Raw genomic sequence first — 19,517 nt, forward strand, 5'->3', positions numbered from 1 at the left:
ATACGCAATTGGAACTTCATTACCATCGCTGTCTGACTGCATTAATACGCCGTCGACACCGGTATGGCTAGCATCGCAGTTGAAAGCAAATGGCTTAACAAAGTCGGGACTATGTAAAACCGGACTTACGCACAATAACTGCTTAAGGATCTCAAATGCACTCTGAGCGTCTGCGGTCCATTCATATTTTCGCTTAAGCTTCAGCGTATCTGTAATCAGAGCGGCCACGCCAGCATAATTATGCACGAGTTTATGATACCATCCCGTAAGACCAAATATTGAGCGGCAGAATTCTATAAGAGAAACACCGTGGGTTCGCTGCGGAATTTTATTTGCGATTGAATAAGCAATGAAAGATATGACAAAATGGTTTTACATATTTTCTTATTTCTGATTCGTTAGAGAGGGATAAATCTATGATCGGTAACGAAATACAAGCGTGCATTGTATACATACAGGGCATATACAGGGCCTCTATTTTCTACACCCTTCCTTAATGCATGCATGTTTACAAATTATATTTAATACAAATGTAGCATTTCGTGTTTGGTCTTCAGAAGGTTCTTGGTCAAAATATCTGCCATCATTTCGGTTGTACATTTAAATTTTAACAAAACTTCCCCTTCCTTTACGGCATCTCTAACAAAATGATAACGTATGTCAATATGCTTCGTTCTGGAATGGTTGACAGAATTCTTGGGTAACGCCTGCGCGCTCAGATTATCGCCATACACGACGATCGGGGTGTTGTCGTCTCCGCAGCCAATTTCCAAAATTAGCCTTCGCATGACTATCGCCTCCTTAAAGGCCTCCGACAGTGCCATGTACTCCCCCTCGGTACTGCTTAACGCCACGCTTCGCTGCTTTTCTGAACTCCAAGAAATTGGACCACCGGCCAACAAGTAGATGTAGCCAGTGTAAGACTTCCTGTCAAGCCTATCTCCTGCCCAATCCGCATCCACGTATCCACAGAACGATTGACCACATTGCTGATAATGTAATTTCACGTCAACTATGGATGAGAGATACCTTAGAATGTGCTTTATGCCAGCCATGTGCTCAGCATGCGGATTTTGGTTTCGTTGAGCCAATTTGGACACTGAATGCACTATGTCCGGTCTTGTTGTCAGAGCTAGCCACATAAGCTCTCCCACCACAGATTGATAGACCGTGGGATCCACCTTTTTGCACATGTCGCTGGTGCAATCTATCTGGAAACCTGCATCCAGGGGAGTTTTCGCCGACTTGAATAATTCGCTTCCATGGGCTCGCAATAAATCCTTGATGTATTCCGAATGTCCCAAAGTAATGCCTCCAAGGTCGCCTTCTCGCTCGATTTCCATTCCCAGGAAATGGCTCAACGGACCCTTGTCAACGGACTCAAACGATTGTGAAATGCTCTTTTTAATTTCCAGCAAATGCTCGTGCGATTGGCAAGCTATAAGTATATCGTCAACATATACAAGAATTAGTGAAAGGTTACCTTGTCCGCTCTGTTTGTATAAACATGGCTCGTTGTTGCAGGAGATAAATCCCATATTCACCAAAACGCCATTTAGCTTTTCGTTCCAGGCCCTTGCTGACTGCTTTAAGCCGTATATTGCTTTCCTCAGCACCAATACCTTGTCAGGATTCTTCTCGTCAATATATCCCTCCGGCTGCTTCATGTAAACCGTCTCTCTTAGATCGCTGTTGAGATACGCCGTGCATACATCCATCTGATGAAGATATAGCTTAAGCTCCGCCGCCAGTGCTATCATTAGACGCACACTCTCCAGTCGACATACCGGCGGAAAATTTTCCAGGTAATTTACGCCAAACTGCTGGGAGCATACCTTTGCTACCAGAAGAGCTTTGAAACTTTCTATTTGCCCATCCTTATTTCGTTTCACGTTGAAAACCCATTTGCAACCAATTTCTCTCTGATTCTTCGGTAAATCAGTAATCTGCCAAGTTTGATTGGCAACCAAGGAATCATATTCCTTAGCCATAGCTTCGCACCATTCCATAGCATTCGAATTTTCCACCGCCTCTTTGCAGGTCAAAGGGATCGGAACATTTTCCGAAACAAGAGCGCCCAAGATGTTATATTGTTTCTTCGGACGTCCAGGGTTTCCAGTTCGGACAATCGTGGGGCGGCCAGGACCTCTGCGTGCCTCTTCTAGGACCTGCTCTTCATTATCGTCAGCACTCTCATACTGATCTATGCTCTCATCCGAGCTGCCAGTATCGACGGATATGTCAGATACGGTTTCATCGTCTTCGGCCCCATCTCGCTGGCAAGGCTCTTCGAGTTCCTCCAGGTTGATCAACACAACATCATCTTTAGATGCCGCAGCATGATGTTCATCAAACAAAACATCTCGTTTCTCGACCAGTTGTCGAGCTGCTGGGTCATACAGCCGATAACCTTTGGCTGCCACAGAGTACCCAACCATAATATACTCCTTGCCTTTGGGTTGAAACATGCTGCCCTTCTTCGGACCTTTGTCCAGAGCAACTGTAAGAGATCCAAATACATTTAGATGTCTCACGCAAGGCTTCTTACCAGTCCACGCTTCCATCGGAGACTCTTTACCGCGCTGGTAGGAGATCAGATAAACCGCCCTTTTCGCCACACCATTTTACTGCGGCGTATGCGGTATTGTTAGCTGTCTGGCAATTCCATACTTCCTGAGGTATTCATCAAACTGCTTATTGACAAACTCTCCGCCGTTGTCACTCCGCAGGCATATCAGCTTTTTGCCTGTCTGCCGTTCCACCAGATTCTTTTTGATTTTTGAAAGCACCTCGTTCTTCCCACCCAGAAAATAAACAAAAATCCCATCAACTGCTGACATGGCGAAACCCGCATCGACAACAAACAAATACAAATTGCCAATCTTTTTGGCTTTCACAATGCATTCTCCATCTTGCACCACCATGGCCTTCTCTAGGTCAAATGTCACCTTGCATCTGTTCTGCACAGCACTGCTCACGGACATGAAGTTTCCTGTCATCTTCGGGACGTAGAGAACATTCTTGAGAGTCAACATGCACAGGCCTGTCTGAATCTTGACGTCACCTATACCTTCTGCTTGAAGAAATCCAACATCGGCCAGTCCGATCTGCTCTTTTTTTTCGTTTCTTCTGCCCATACGTCTTTGTCTGCCAATTTTGCCTCTGTGTTGTAGCGAATGCCTTAGTATTGTCAATTCGCTCTTCTGCTATTCCTTTTCGTTCGCTGTCTTCCTTCAACTTTATGGTCAGAATCTCGAAAGTAGGCAACTGTTTTCATGGCCACCACGAAATGTTCGAATTGTTCAGAAAGGCTCGACAAATTTCTTCAAGCAAAACGATAGTTTGTAACTCATCGTTTAGCTCTATTCCAACTCCAGCTAGACCATCCAGAATTTCCACAAACTCAAACTTATGTATGTCGACATGCTCTGCCCCTGCTCCATCCGATTGTTAAGCAGCTTCTTGTACAAGTGTACCTATCGTACAGGCCCGCTTGGCTGATTTACGTCCCTCAATTTGTTCCATGCCTCCACAGCAGTCGAGTAATTCTTGATGTAGGCCAACTGAACACTCAGTGTTAATGTTGCTAACGCCTTATTGTCCAAAGCCACAAAGCTGTGTCCCTCTGGAATGTTCGTTGCTGTTAGCTCTCCTGACGTCACACTCCATAACCCGAAATGCACCAATACAGATCGCATCTGTACTTTCCACGTGTCATAGTTTTTCTCCTCTAACTTTTCAATTTGATAAAGAGCACTCATTGTTCTTGATCGTGAGTCAGACACCGCTCAACCAAAAACTTTATCAAATTCACCAATGTCTGGGCCCATAACCTATTGAGCGGCAGAATTCTATAAGAGAAACACCGTGTGTTCGCTGCGGAATTTTATTTGCGACTGAAAAAGCAATGAAAGAAATGACCAGAGCTCGCAAATAACAGTTGACCGTTTCTTGCAGTCACCAAATAACTGTTTTTTGCGCACCACTTGCGCAAAAAATCAGACAAGAACCGTTCACCAGTGTCTCTTAAACGAAGGGTCTGTGCTCAACCAAAAACCAATTTCGTGTTTCCCTATTGCTCTGCTTATTCGCTGACCGTTTTGCAACGAGCGAAGAAAATAAAAGTCTTTTACATTTGCATTTGTGTATGTATATGCGAATTATCAGTCAACTTGTAAGTCACACGTTCTTGTGGATTCGGTGCGTTTGGAGTGTTTTAATTTTTGTGCCAAAAAAATGTTGCTAAGCTTTATTTAAAAGGCACTGAAGACAAAAGACCGTTTTCGATGAGTCTTTCGTTTTTTCGCTCTTCTGCTGACCCTCAACGAGCGAGCGTTGTTGAGTGAGCATAACAAGAACCACGCGACTGAGAACAGTTGACCGAAAACCAAAACAAAGAGAAACGAAAAGTTCTGTTCAGAGCGAGAGAACGCGCGCATCGTCTTTTTCGGCTGTGTTCGAGTGCAGACCGCGAAACGAAAAACGGTTGACAGTTATTTGCGAGCTATGAAAATGACCAAATGGTTATACATATTTTCTTATTCCTGATTCGTTAGAGAGGAATAAATCTATGATCGGTAACGAAATATAAGCGTGCATTGTATACATACAGGGTATATAGAGGGCCTCTATTTACTACACAAAAAGCGCGAGACTGGGAATTCTATAATAGCTTCCACCTTTTCTGGATCAGTTTGATTTGTTCCGTGTCCAATTACATGACCCAGGTACTTGACCTCTTTTCGACAAAAATGGGATTTTTCCACATAAGACTGCGATTTGTTTATCAAATGCAGATGACACAACTAGCAGGTCATCGAGATGAACGAAGCTTCGTTCCTTAGCGAAGGCGGAATGATTTTATCAATGAGTTTAAACCTGGAACGGTTAAGGCAGTTTTGCCTCGTGCACTTTCTTCTAAGGGAACTTTCTTCCTTGAATGAGGAAGATAATTTTATGGCCGCTGCTAGTTGTATTTTCTGTTGCGACGTTATGGTTACCTGGTTTTGATCGTTGGGGAGACTTGCTACTCGCGGAACTGTAGTAGGTAGACTTTAATTCGCATTAAATTCACGCAATAATTTATTCCCAGATATAAATCCTGAGATTTCCATATCCACGCAGTCGATTCCCATCCCGAATACTAGGCCGTATGAAATTTGCTCCTAGAGACGACGAATATTTTGCTTGTTCAAACAATGTGACGCAACTGGGAGATACGTGTAATATTTCATGTTGAATTTCAGTTAACACACAATGCTGGTTCTGTCATTGGTGTCGAAAGTTTACTCGCAATATAAAGTATTTCGTCATAAAACTTGTCAAATATTTCCGATGGTTGTTGTTTCCTTTGAGACGTTTGAGACGCCGTACCGATTTCTGTCACTTCGACCATCCTGAAATTGAGCTTTAAGAGCTAAACTTAATTGCTCCCAAGTAACCAAAGCACTGCCTTCAAACAGGTTACTCGGTTTACCGTTTAATGTCTTAAATTTATCTACACCTGATCGGTGATCGGTAGGTTTATTATGTAGGGACCATTTGATATAAGATAATAAGCATTTTGTATTATTGAATATGGTACAATGTATAATATTATATGATATCACTACCTGAGGGTCGTAAGTCAGCGTATAGCACTCCTTATCCCTTAAACGTTGAGTAACAGCAATACTCATAAGAATGTAAATAATAAATATATAAGAGCATGTCCGGCGGCGCAGCTCCGCGGTATAGGCAGAGACGGTTTTTTTATAAGAAAAAACGAACGTTGAATAAATTGAATTATAACTATACGGACGTGTTTTATAAACATATGCCCCGTCATGTGTTAAAATTGGAAATGGATGACTACAACACACTACAAGTAAATACCTTTTTGATGCTATAATTATCCTATCAAACTAAAATATTTTTTAAATAATGCCATAAATATATAGATCATTAGTTCATGATTAAACAAATTAAAAGCTTTTCTGAAATCGGACAAGACCACATCTGTTTGTACTATGGATTGGAAACCTTGGCCGATTAAGCTGGAGATTATTCGATGTTAATCGACTTTTACTAGCCCTGCTAGCACAACAAAATTATCTAATGGATCTTCGAATTGAGCTATGCAACGTAAAACGATTTTTGTGGTCTGCTGGCTACGAGATACGTGCGGCTAGCTCAGAAGATTTCGTGTGTTCGTCCCACCAAGTATATATTTAACGTGATCACCCAGTTTCCAGTAACAACACATAGCAGTTCTCGTTTCCTTGATTTTCATTTTTTGACTAGATTTCACACTGTGATTCTAATCTCCCGTGATGGGTCTGCTCCCGTCGAAGGCGAAAGCCCATTGAAAGACGAACGTTTCACTCCAACCCTTTCCACTAGCTGGTGCGGACGGACATGGATGGCCTGCTCAGCGGCTTCGTTCTGCTGTTCTGTTCGGACCGTGTCGCTGGTAGCTTCACTGTAGCTTCCTGCTTCGATCCCCAAGTCAATCGCCTGGTAAAACGACAACGCATCAACCCCGTCTGCTCTGACTGGTGGCGCCGGTACCACGCCTGCTCGGTTCTCACGGACGCACCAGACAATCGCCGGGTTCACGTACATAATCTCCGATACAGTCGACCCGGTCCTCACCACAATTCCCGCCGCTCACTCGGGTCCTTGTAAGGTTTGGGGCCCGCCTGTTAAATGCTTTCGGACTCGCTGGGCTAACGCCAGGGTCTGGTCAACCTAACCGTGCTTCGTGTTGGTGGACCTCAGCTACCTGTGTCTTAATTCGGAAGCTTTTCTTGTGCCGTACGTCTCGACGTAGCGATCTTGCTCCTTGTTGACTATCACGGATGTAGCTCCCTTTCTGACTTCGTTGCTTCGCGTTGCTCACTTGTATCCTCGTTCTCCTTGACTGCCTAGTTTCCTGTTTATATAGGCCTCCTTTAACGGTTAATCCTTATTGTCTCCAGTTTCCGGATCCAAAGTTAACGGTTTTACCGTTGGCCTTGTCCAAAGTCTAACTTGGTCTGGTCTCTCCTTACCCTGGTCCCCTTACCATGGCACGTCGACGCTTACTGTTGACTTGCTGTCCTGCTCAAGTACGTGCCGTCGCACTCTCGCTCTCCATATTCTCTCTCTACAAACTCTCTACAGATTCCGCTTCTCTAAACTCTCTACGGATTGCTTTTCTCCAAACTCTCTTTCTGGGACTCCTCGGTAAACTGAGGAAATTGAGAAAGATATCTGCGAGTCATTTAATTTACGTTTGCGCAATCTATCGTTTTAAGGTATTAAGCATAAATAGTGAATCTGGAGATAATCTGGATGGCCGAGAGATACCGGAAAAAGATGGAAGCGACAGAGAATGGAGGGTCATAGCAACACTCACCAAATAAGTTTCCATTAGGACGGAATATTTTGAAGGAAAGTAACTCAATATCAACATCGCAATCGCTGAACACCTAAAAAAGCAGAACTAGGGCAGTTGATAAGCGATGAAGACTCCATCCCACAAAGAATTTGCTTCGGATTAAGTGGTTAAATAACTGCTGGTTCGAAAGCAGAAAAGTTTTTATTGAATAAGTTTTTACGGTAAATGTCAATGCTGTAGCATCCAAACCGACATTGGCTACCGAAATTGAAACACTGTATCAGCATAATATTAGTATCAGCAGAAGCAGATTAGAGTCAACCCCCCTCAGAAGCCATTTCTGTAGCTTATGTTACTGCGATGGTATAAATAGAAGCATAATCATTTGCAAGTTCCGGAGGATCACCCAGCGGACTAAAAAGCAATAGTTGCTTGTGCGGGTATTGAAGGAATTGGCAGAACAAAGCTTTCATGCCGTTCAAGAGATTCCTCTTTATATCTATAGAATTTGCGAGCTTCATCACAACCATCAGACTTTTATAGTTCCTGAGATCTAGACGTTTATATGTTTTCACTTACGAAAACGGGCAGATCGACTCGGCTAGTGATCCTGATCAATTCAATATGTATATATCTTGGAGGAGATGTTAATGTTTAATTCCTTAAATTTAGTTAAATTTTAGCTATGCTGTTGGTGGTGTAAAGGAAGGTTAAATTTCCATATTTGCTTCCGAAGGATAAGTTAAAATGTGTTAAATGTTTATTAATTTAAAGATAGTACTTACAGCGGTTAGTCCTTCGCATTCTTTTTCAAGGTTATTTATTCGAGTCTCCAATGAAACAACATACGCCTTTCTTTTTTTGCGGGATAAGGATGCAGACTCCCGGTTTTTAATCATACGTTGATGTTTTTTGTAGATTTTTTCATTTATTGTATGTGATTGAGTGCTTTCTTTTAATGATTGTACAATTGTTCCATTTTTTTTGTTTATAACATTATTTAAAATCTTAGACCCGACATTAAAATTTCTTTTGAAGGCCCTATCTCCGGGACATTTCACTGTTTGCATAAGCGCTTTGTAATCATGTGAACTTAAACATATTGTCTTTGACAAAGGTAAATCAGGTTTTGATACCTGATCTGTGTACAGCTTAGTATTTATTGGCCAGGTATTGGCTAAAGATGAATTAATTGTCGAAGTGTTATATGAAGTAAGCCCCGAATCGTGGGAGTTTTCCTGCAAAACGTTTTTGATATCAGATAGGTTACAAAACGTGCTGTTGAATTCTTTGTTGATACTCGTAACTTTAGTATGTTCAAAAAAGTGTTCAACTTTATCTGAATCGACTATTAGTGGATATGGTGCTCCTTCCGGTAATTCGTTAGAAGTATCATTTACATTTGAACTGCTTAAACTTATAGTGGGAGACGCATTGGGTTCAGGCATATGATTTACATTTCTTTTAATTTCACCAGAAATAGCGAAACTCGAAGGCATTGTATTCGAGCAAAATTCTAAAGCTTTTGGGTTTGACGAGAAATGCAATTCAAAGAGTTCATTTTGATGGTCAGGTATTAATTCGTTCAGATCTAGCGATGTATCATTGCAGAATGCGGATGAGTTCAGAATGTCGTGTAAAACATTATTGTCGTAGTCATTTTGGTCCGTTTCTCCCAACAGCGATAAATCATCTGAAAAATATTGTGTTATTTATCTTGAAGAATAAAATATTATAAATTCTTTCGAATATTACAAAAATAATTATCATTTTCCAAAAAATATTTTATAGAAACAAAAAAGACCCTTTGTCTATTTGCCCATAAGCAAGAAAAACTAAAAAAAAATAAATAATAATTTTAAAACATTTTTGAAAACTTTGCAACCTAAATGCTTTAAACCTACTTTCTAGCTTTTATAGTTCCCGGGATTACAGCGTTCATACGGACAGACGGACGGACATGGCCAGATCGACTCAGCTAGGATCAAATACGCTTTTTTCTACCTGTTACGTACTTTTTAAAGAATATAGTATAAAAATGTACTCTAAGAGCAACGGGTAAATAAAAACGGAAAGCCCCAAATAGTTGATATCGCCAGTATGTTGATCAGCATTGGCACTACCAGTGCGACAAAGTTTGCCTAGAAATATTTCCCAAAAGTTAGAGCATGGCGGTTCTGACAGTTTGTGGGCATGGTGAAGTACTTAAACAAACTTGCACAGCATAGATCTATATAATTAATCTTAACTAACTTCTTAAACAGAAGGATCGACTCGGTTAGGGATCCTGACCAAGAATACAGATTTTCTTAAATGGCTCATATTTACTTAATGTATTCCCGACACTAGTAAAGTAGGGTATACTAGATTCGTTGAAAAGTATGTAACAGCTATCCTACTCTATACCCCACCCCTATATATATCCTAGCTATGAGGTATATATGTAAGACTATACAGAAAACAGCAAAAGCAATTATAAAACTCAGTTACACCTCAAACCTCTTGCAGATAAGATGTTATTACTGAGATTCCCTACTGCGAATCGGTAACAACAACTCTGACCTGTAAAAACATATAAGCAAATATATATAAAAACAAACACATCAAAGACAAATAGACGTGTAGGCCGCTAGCCCATAAAAAAACAACATTGGAAGAGCCCCTGGCACACGTAAATTATCATGTACCATAAACATTTAGGCCAACCTAAATACACAGTCATCAAAAGAACCGACAATAAATAATTTGAAAACTTATCACATTTTCTAAGTAAAACAAGAGAAAATCCTATCAGATACCCGTTACTAATCTGGTGGGAGTACGAACGAAAAAAATCTTTTCGGCATATCGATAGAAATCGTCAATAAAAATAAGAGAGTGTGGACGTGGTAGTGATATAGGGGCTAAGAGTAATCTAAATATTTTTGATTTCGATTTCTTTTATATTCAATTTTTTTTTATTTTTGTGGGCGTTAAAGTGGACGTGGGAACATCAGGGAACAAACTTGCACCTGTCTCTATAGCTTTAATAGTTCCTGAGATCCCGACGTTCGTACTGGCGGACAGACATAGTCAGATAGACTTGGCTATTGATACTGATCAAGAATATTAATACTTTATAGGAACGAAAATGCTTCCTTCTAAGTTACATACTTTAAATTTTATTCTACGAGTAACGGGTATAACTATACTGATTCGTATTATGTCCGACTTCTTTTCCTTCCAACCCATTCATGACACTCGAATAATCAACTCACATTAGCCTAGGCGCATATGCTAATGACTACAATTTGATTCTAAAACTAAAATAAAAACAATATTTATATAAAAATAATCTAAATCTCCATTATCACTACAATATTAAAAAGTTGCCAATACTCAGGTGCCAAACTCTCCACCACAAAATGCAAGCACCTGCACGTTTGCTGAAAATAAACTGGAACTTTATCCTATCCACACAAAATATAAAAAAACAAGATCAGACATCACAAATAATAGTTGCTCTACAGTGAAACAAAAAATACAAGTGGAAAACACACACTGGAATATTCACACATCAACTCAAATATTTAATGAACTTAACAAAATGCCTCTAGCCCAAAATTTATCTGCAACATAGCCATCACAAAAGAGATCTTTATCGCAAAAATCTACCGGCTTTCAATCTAGGGATATTGCCCACAAACAACACTACAAAAAGTGAGAACAACAATAAAAACTGCCTTCAGAGCTGCTCTTGTCGTATTCAAAACGACACCTATTGACAAGATCCTTAACGAAGCACGAGCAGACCAGATAGGATGGACCTACTTACAACTAAATTCATAAAATCCATAAAATATCGTACACCAAGCCTCCACGATACAAATCAACAATTGACTCTATATTAGAAAAATCAACAGCCCTCCAACTCGCACTTAAACCTTTCAGTACCAATCCCTAAGGATTCTCTAAGGAATCATTAGTCCCCTTTTATACAAAGCGGCGAGGAATTTCCATACAAAACGTAAACAAGTTTTTTAAATATTAAATTAAATTTTTATTTTTTCTTTTATTACATTAATTTTTTCCTTTTTTTGTTTGTATTGTTTTTTACACGTGCCAGTGCGTGGGCCAAGGCCTTCTCTGCTGGCTGCTGGCCTTCTAATTTGCTTATGATATCTGTAAAAAAAAAATTTTTAATGATAATTATATTATGTAGTTTGGAAAGCAATTAGCTTTGCTAATTTATCAATGCGAAACACTACTTACCAGCTTTTTATATTTAACGTTGAAAATGTTCCAAACACTACTTGTTACGTTATACAATTGAATGCAAATGCAAAGGAAAAGGGGTGACGGAAAACGAAAGCGAAAATTCTGACAGGCGCTTGCCAGGGTATTTTCGACCATAATGATCCCGTGTAATTAGAATTACAAAGACAAATAATTAAAAACGGACGCATTGGCGTTGCCTATAGCGACAGTTTAATTTGTTGCAAAATTTAAAACCCTTAAAACAAATATAAATTAAATATACACTTAAAAATATATAAATATCCCACCAATTATTAGAACGGTATTCAGAAGCCTATACATAGCGTTTTTTTCTCGACTCTGATTTTGACTTCTCTGATCACTCACTCTCATTTTCGGTCACTGCTCTGAACTACTTCAAAAAAACAACAACAAATATGAACTGCGGGCAGAGGCAACGACAGAGCCACGACAGAATTCGGCTTGACTTCAATGTTTGAAACTTTGCTAGAAAAAGCCTGTGAGATTTGTGTTTTGTTTTTCGAACTCTCGCGAGGAAAAGTGCGGGCGAGGAATTTTGGTACTGAAGGGAATAGTACAGTCGGAGGAACATTAAGTTAAAATCCAAAGTCCAAAATAAAATAAGTGCATGCAATAGAAAGGGAAAAGAAGAAAAGAAACCAAATAACGGTGAATAGAAGCTGAGTCAGGAGAGAAAGTGAGATCTCTTGATAAGCTGCAATTACGAACGGCTGCGTAAAGAGATCTCATTGCAAGCTGTTAGAAAAGATACTGAGTTGAAGAGTGTTAGTGATGCAAGCTGTAGTAAAGGAATGCTGCGTAGAGTTATCTTTACAAGCTGTAATATTGAAAGACTGAAACGAAAAGGCTGTGCCGAATATAGCTGTAACAATGGAAGCCTGCGTGAAGAGAATTCTCTTTACAAGCTGTATTCACTTGACATATGTATTCACAGAATTTGAATGGATGATAAACTATACAAGCCAAAGTAAGATCAATAAATTGTTGGTCTTAGACGGCGAAAATGTAACTATAGATATATTTTCTTTTGATCTTTAGATTGCAAACAAAACATGGCTGAGCACAATTTGAAAGCATTCTTATGGGAAGGCCTATAGCGAAGCGAATAAGGAAAATGGCTACGAGCGTTCGATATATGTACATATCGAAGTTGAGAACGTAACATCGCCAAAGCAAAAGAGGAATAAACTACTACATAGTGCAATTGCAGACTGTTGCGTTTTTCTTGCCAGTAGCTATTGTTAATGGAAATCTATTTTAGTTGACAAACCCTAAACAAAACTTTACATTTGAGAGGCATTTAATGTAGATTTTTCAAAAATCTTTTTGATTTCGATTTCTTTTATATTCCATTTTTTTTTTATTTTTGTGGGCGTTAAAGTGGACGTGGGAACATCAGGGAACAAACTTGCACCTGTCTCTATAGCTTTAATAGTTCCTGAGATCCCGACGTTCGTACTGGCGGACAGACATAGTCAGATAGACTTGGCTATTGATACTGATCAAGAATATTAATACTTTATAGGAACGAAAATGCTTCCTTCTAAGTTACATACTTTAAATTTTATTCTACGAGTAACGGGTATAACTATACTGATTCGTATTATGTCCGACTTCTTTTCCTTCCAACCCATTCATGACACTCGAATAATCAACTCACATTAGCCTAGGCGCATATGCTAATGACTACAATTTGATTCTAAAACTAAAATAAAAACAATATTTATATAAAAATAATCTAAATCTCCATTATCACTACAATATTAAAAAGTTGCCAATACTCAGGTGCCAAACTCTCCACCACAAAATGCAAGCACCTGCACGTTTGCTGAAAATAAACTGGAACTTTATCCTATCCACACAAAATATAAAAAAACAAGATCAGACATCACAAATAATAGTTGCTCTACAGTGAAACAAAAAATACAAGTGGAAAACACACACTGGAATATTCACACATCAACTCAAATATTTAATGAACTTAACGAAATGCCTCTAGCCCAATTCTCTTTACAAGCTGTATTCACTTGACATATGTATTCACAGAATTTGAATGGATGATAAACTATACAAGCCAAAGTAAGATCAATAAATTGTTGGTCTTAGACGGCGAAAATGTAATTATAGATATATTTTCTTTTGATCTTTAGATTGCAAACAAAACATGGCTGAGCACAATTTGAAAGCATTCTTATGGGAAGGCCTATAGCGAAGCGAATAAGGAAAATGGCTACGAGCGTTCGATATATGTACATATCGAAGTTGAGAACGTAACATCGCCAAAGCAAAAGAGGAATAAACTACTACATAGTGCAATTGCAGACTGTTGCGTTTTTCTTGCCAGTAGCTATTGTTAATGGAAATCGATTTTAGTTGACAAACCCTAAACAAAACTTTACATTTGAGAGGCATTTAATGTAGATTTTTCAAAATGGTTTTGCGGTTACGCCAACAAATGTATAAATGCTCATTTGGAGCATCTAAAACCGCACCCGGCTAATAACGGAAGCTACCCCTGTACCTCTTGGATCGGTTCTTCTGCAGTTTGATACAAACAGTGATCCGTTGATTATTTCATTTGCTAGAAAAGCCCTGACTGAGATTGAAAGACGCCACTTTCAAACGGCGAAATATAGCACTCGCTTGGACAGTAGAGAAATTATACTATTGCTGGTCTACATTTTGAGCTGGTAACAGATCACAAGCCTTTAGGGGCTATCTACAAACCGACATCGAAGAGATAATTACTACGCCCTTAATCATACAATTTTAAAGTAATCTATAAAACTTGAAAGGAAAATATACATATCTGATGAATGGGAAATATCATCTTGCGGATAGTGGAAAGCGCTATTCCCCAGTTAATGACCATCTCAGAGATTGCTGAATCGTAATTGCGAGACGAAGAATTTGTCGATGGGAACAAGAAACAGCAACGAAATTATCCATTATATATATATATCCAATTATATTTATTTCGATTTGAATTGTCGACTATAAGACCTCTCCTGCTAAGAGGATATCGCATTGTAATCCCAACAAATCCTTGCAAACGGGTACTTGAATTGGCAAATGAAGGACACCCAGGAGAATCAGCTATGAAACCATCGGGATAGCTCCAACTCAATTGATGTTTAATTGAATAATACGCGACAAAATACCAGGGATTGAAGAATTAAATAAACAGTTCACAGACTCTGCGGAAAGAGATAGAGACATCATGCAAAAAGAAAAAGGGAAGAAAGCAGCAGATAAAAAGAGAGGGTATTGATATTAAAATGGGCGATAAAGTGTTGGTACAAAACATAGTTTTTCTAAATAAATTAACACCGACTTTCGACCAAACTGAGTTTAATGTATTTTAGAGACAAATTAACATAGTAAAGATAGTAGGTGGGGGCAGAAGATACCAAGCGACGTATCTGTCCCACCAGTGCCCGGATCGGGTACCCTCCAAGCCATTCCAACATCTTTTCAGGAGGCTCTAGAAGACCAGCAGTCTGCAGCACGTGCTCAACACTCTCCTTCGAATGTGAAACACCTGAAGCTCCGTCATATAAATAAAGGAAGGATGTGGAAACCTGTACCAAACAGCGACGCTACTGGACCATGCAGCGACGCACAGTGGCGCCTTAGATACTTTAGGTGTACAAAAATCATAACTCTTGAATCATTTGAGATAAATTCATAATTTTGTGATAAATAGCAGATTTTATACCCCAAAATTAATGTTTTTGGAGGCAGTTTTCTCAATTTTTATCCAATTTCGACAAATACTTTTTATTTGTTTTCTATGAAACAAAAAAACAAAAAATAAATAAATTTTAAAGAAAAAATATTATTTTTTCTTTTATATTTTATTTTGTAAGTTTTTCATCTATTTTTACCTATGTATGCACTTTTTGTTTAAAATAATAATTAAATTTTACTTCATTTAATATTTTTGAAGAATAATTAAAAGAATAAATAATCATTATACATTCATTTAATTTGCGCAGAATTTGCACTAAGCCGCGCGTTTTTTACGCTGAGTTGAAAGTATCTTTTGCCTGGGCAATTCGGGGTGGGACGTGGGGGGACCCGATCTCTTTTGATTCTGATAAAGAACATATTCAAGGACGACACCTTATACTCCAAACCCAGGGAATGGTAGGGAATCGATTGATATACTCCATCAAAGTTGAAAAATATGTGAAAATTAGTACTTCGGTAAAACATGTATGCTTGCACGTGCGAAGAATATTATACATTTATTCTACCTTGGTTTTACCGAGATTTGATGACCCTTTCCATAGAGACCATAACCAAGCCGGTCGGTTACATATTTTACGTCTTTATAGTCTGGATCCTGAAATACCCGCCACTGTATGTGTGCAAATAATCTATATTATTTGTAATAAATTGCCACCACGTAAAAGCTCTAGTTTTGCCTTAACACAACAATTATTGGAGTGCACCATGTTACTTTTTATACCCGTTACTCGTAGAGTAAAAGGTAGATTTGTGGAAAAGTATGTAACAGGCAGAAGGAAGCATTTCCGACCATATAAAGTATATATATTCTTGATTAGGATCAATAGCAGAGTCGATATGACCATGTCATCTGTCTGTCCGTATGAACGCCCACAAACCGCTTAAAACCGCCACGACAACACTTTTGAAAAATGTTTTGATATTTTTTCATTTTTGTATTAGTCTTGTAAATTTCTATCGATTTGCCAAAAAACTTTTTGCCACGCCCACTCTAACGCCGAAAAACCTCCAAAAACTGTCAGTGTTGAAGACTCTCCTTCGCACTTCCACTAGCTGAGTAACGGGTATCAGATAGTCGGGGAACTCGACTGTAGAGTTCTCTCTTGTTTCTATTGCCACCATGTAAAAAACTCTTATTATTTCATCTTTCAAGATAACTGTACCTAATGACCTATTTTCGATTTAATGTTCTGGAGTGTTCTCTTCTTCAAAGGTGTGGGCGGGACAATTTTGGGCGATTTATAGGCGTTAGAGTGGACGTGGCAACGTCCAGACAGACATGGCCAGATCGACTCGGCCATTGATCTTGATCAAGAATATATATACTTTACTAGCTGACCCGGCCACGCGTTGCTGTGGCTAAAGTTTTTGTTATATTAAAGACGAAAATGTTGATGTTGGTATATAAATTCACTGGATTAAGATTTGAAGGGGAAGTACGTTGAACACAATTAATTAAAATGTTCTTACACTTGATATTAAGCAGAAATCAATACAAAATAAACATTTATCAGATTGATTATTTCCATTTAATTTTATAACAAATAAGTATATATTACAGTATAATACAGCAAATAATATGTGACGCTCAAACTCATGAATGAGGTAGGCAAGGCAGACAGTCTTAAACTTCTAAACATTAATATCTATTTTTTAAAATATAAATACTTTCAATTTCAATTTAATTTAACACCAATCGGTGCACACTGTTTTTGGTTAACCTGTCTTTAGCTAAAACAAATAGATTCGATGGTTTCCCAACACGTGAACACGCAACATATAGTTGCCCATGAGAAAAACATGGATTTTCGAAATCTAAACCACAAATGGACGGAATTGTTTGACCTTGAGATTTATTGATAGACATGGCGAAAGCTAAACGAATTGGAAACTGTAGCCTTTTGAAGGATATGGTAGAATCTGATGGTATCATCGAAATACGTGGCAGCAGGACCACTTTTCCTTTAAACTTCCCAGCCAAAATGGTTGCTTCAAGAATGTTTCCGGTGATCTTTTTGATGACCAAACGCGTACCGTTACATAATTGAGGTGGATTCAAATTACGGAGGAGAATAATAGGGGAACCAATCTTTAATCGAAGATTATGTGGTGGCATTCCAGGGATATCTAATGAATTTAAAAATTTGATCGGAAAATTAACACTTTTATTTTCATCAACAACAGTATCGATTGATTTAAAAGACATCAGATCGCCTGGTAACAACTGTTGTATCTGGAAGTTAATTTCGTCAACATCAACGTTTTTGGCTGCCAAAATCGCCCGTTGACTGAGCCATTCATGATTCAAATAATTATTATGTATATCCGGGAAAATACTCTGAATCAATTCATTTTTATCCTGAACAACAGTGCAAAAATTGTCTCGAACACAACCGAAAAAGACGATGCACGTGTGCTCTCGCTCTGAACAGAACTTTTCGTTTCTCTTTGTTTTGGTTTTCGGTCAACAGTTCTCAGTCGCGTTGTTCTTGTTATGCTCACTCAACAACAACTCAGAGAGAGCGAGCCAACTGAACGCTCGCTCGATGAGGGTCAGCAGAAGAGCGAAAAAACGAAAGGCTCATCGCAAACGGTCTTTTGTCTTCCGTGCAAACAAACCATTGCAACAATTTTAAGTTAAAATTTTTAACATATTTATTAGATAGATAGATATAACTTTAAATTTAGTACTTATTCAGTGTTTAGCTTTACAGGTAGTAGCGAATTAACATTAACAAATGCAAAAAATCTTCGCTCGTTGCAAAACGGTCAGCGATGAGCAGAGCAAAAGAGAAACACGAAATTGTGTTTTTGGTTGAGCACCGTGCATTCGTTCAAGAGACACTGGTGAACGGTTCTTGTCTGACTATTTGCGCATGTGGTGCGCAAAAAACAGTTATTTGGTGACTGCAAGAAACGGTCAACTGTTATTTGCGAGCTCTGGTTAGAATCATTTGGAGTTAACAGATAATTGTGACTATAATTTGAGATTTAAACTATCCTATCTCTCAAGTTGGATCGAACTGCACATGGTGTGCGAATTTTATTGTAATCGGTTGAGTGGTTTAGGAGTCCATTGAGGACAAACATTGTGACACGAGATTTATATATATTAAGAAGATAAGATATGGTCGGGAACGCTTCCTTCTGCCTGTTACAAACTATTCAACGAATCTATCATTATTATTTATAAAATAAATACATATATGTATGAAACTTGTTTATTGCTTAATTGATTTCATGAGGCCCGACGTGCCGACATATGCACGTAGGAATCAGTGCCTTCACATTTTTTTAACGTCGTAAGCTGAATAATTTAACGACAATTACTTTAGTATATAGTAATTTATGAAATTTTTTATGTAATATTATTCCTTTGCTGTATTAGAATATTTATTAAGTTTAGGCAATGTAAAATACGTTTTTTTATATGGTAACAATCGATAACAATGCAAAATCAAGAGACAACACTATAGTCGGGTTCCCCGACTATCTGATACCCGTTACTCAGCTAGTGAAAGAGGGAAGAGAAATTACAACACTGACTGCTTTTGGCGGTTTGTGGGCGTTACAGGGGGCGTGGCAAAAAGATTTTAGGTATATAGTTAAATTTACAAGACGAACAAAAATGTGAAAATATTTCAGAACATATTTCAAAAGTATGGGCGTGGCAGTTGTGGGCGGTTTGTGGGCGTTACCGTGGGCCTGGCAAATAGTTTTTCTGCAGATCAATAGAAATTGACAATACAAATAAGAAAATTAAAAAATATCAAAACATTTTTCAAAAGTGTGGGCGTGGCAGTTTTGGGCGGTTTGTGGGCGTGGCAAAGTTTTTTTGCAAATCGATAGAAATTTACAAGACTAATACAGAAATGAAAAAATATCAAAACATTTTTCAAAAGTGTGGGCGTGGCAGTTTTATGCGGTTTGTGGGCGTTAGAGTGGGCGTGGCAACATGAATCAACAAACTTGCGCTGCGTCTATTTCTCTGGAGTCCTCTGGAGATTCGGAGCAATCCGACGCTCATCTCTAATTCACACGCTAATCTCTAGTGCTCGCTCTCATGGAGTTAGTTATGATTAGCACGCCGAAGTGATCGATTCGGGGCGAAGAATAAATGTATAAA

The 19,517-nt window shown here is 38.6% G+C and overlaps 1 protein-coding gene across 2 annotated transcripts in view; it reads right to left on the reverse strand.

Annotated features, from left to right (window-relative positions):
* Nucleotides 1-19,517, reverse strand: part of LOC122611724 (cyclic AMP-dependent transcription factor ATF-6 alpha) — a 43,630-nt gene that overhangs the window by 17,302 nt on the left and 6,811 nt on the right. For both annotated transcript variants that reach the window (XM_043785005.1, XM_043785006.1), the window contains exon 2: nucleotides 8,146-9,053. In XM_043785005.1, coding sequence (XP_043640940.1) covers nucleotides 8,146-9,053 — 908 coding nt within the window. The remainder of the gene's footprint in view (nucleotides 1-8,145; nucleotides 9,054-19,517) is intronic.

This window comes from Drosophila teissieri, chromosome 2L (genome assembly GCF_016746235.2).
Source record: "Drosophila teissieri strain GT53w chromosome 2L, Prin_Dtei_1.1, whole genome shotgun sequence".
NCBI classification, from domain to species: Eukaryota; Metazoa; Arthropoda; class Insecta; order Diptera; family Drosophilidae; genus Drosophila; species Drosophila teissieri.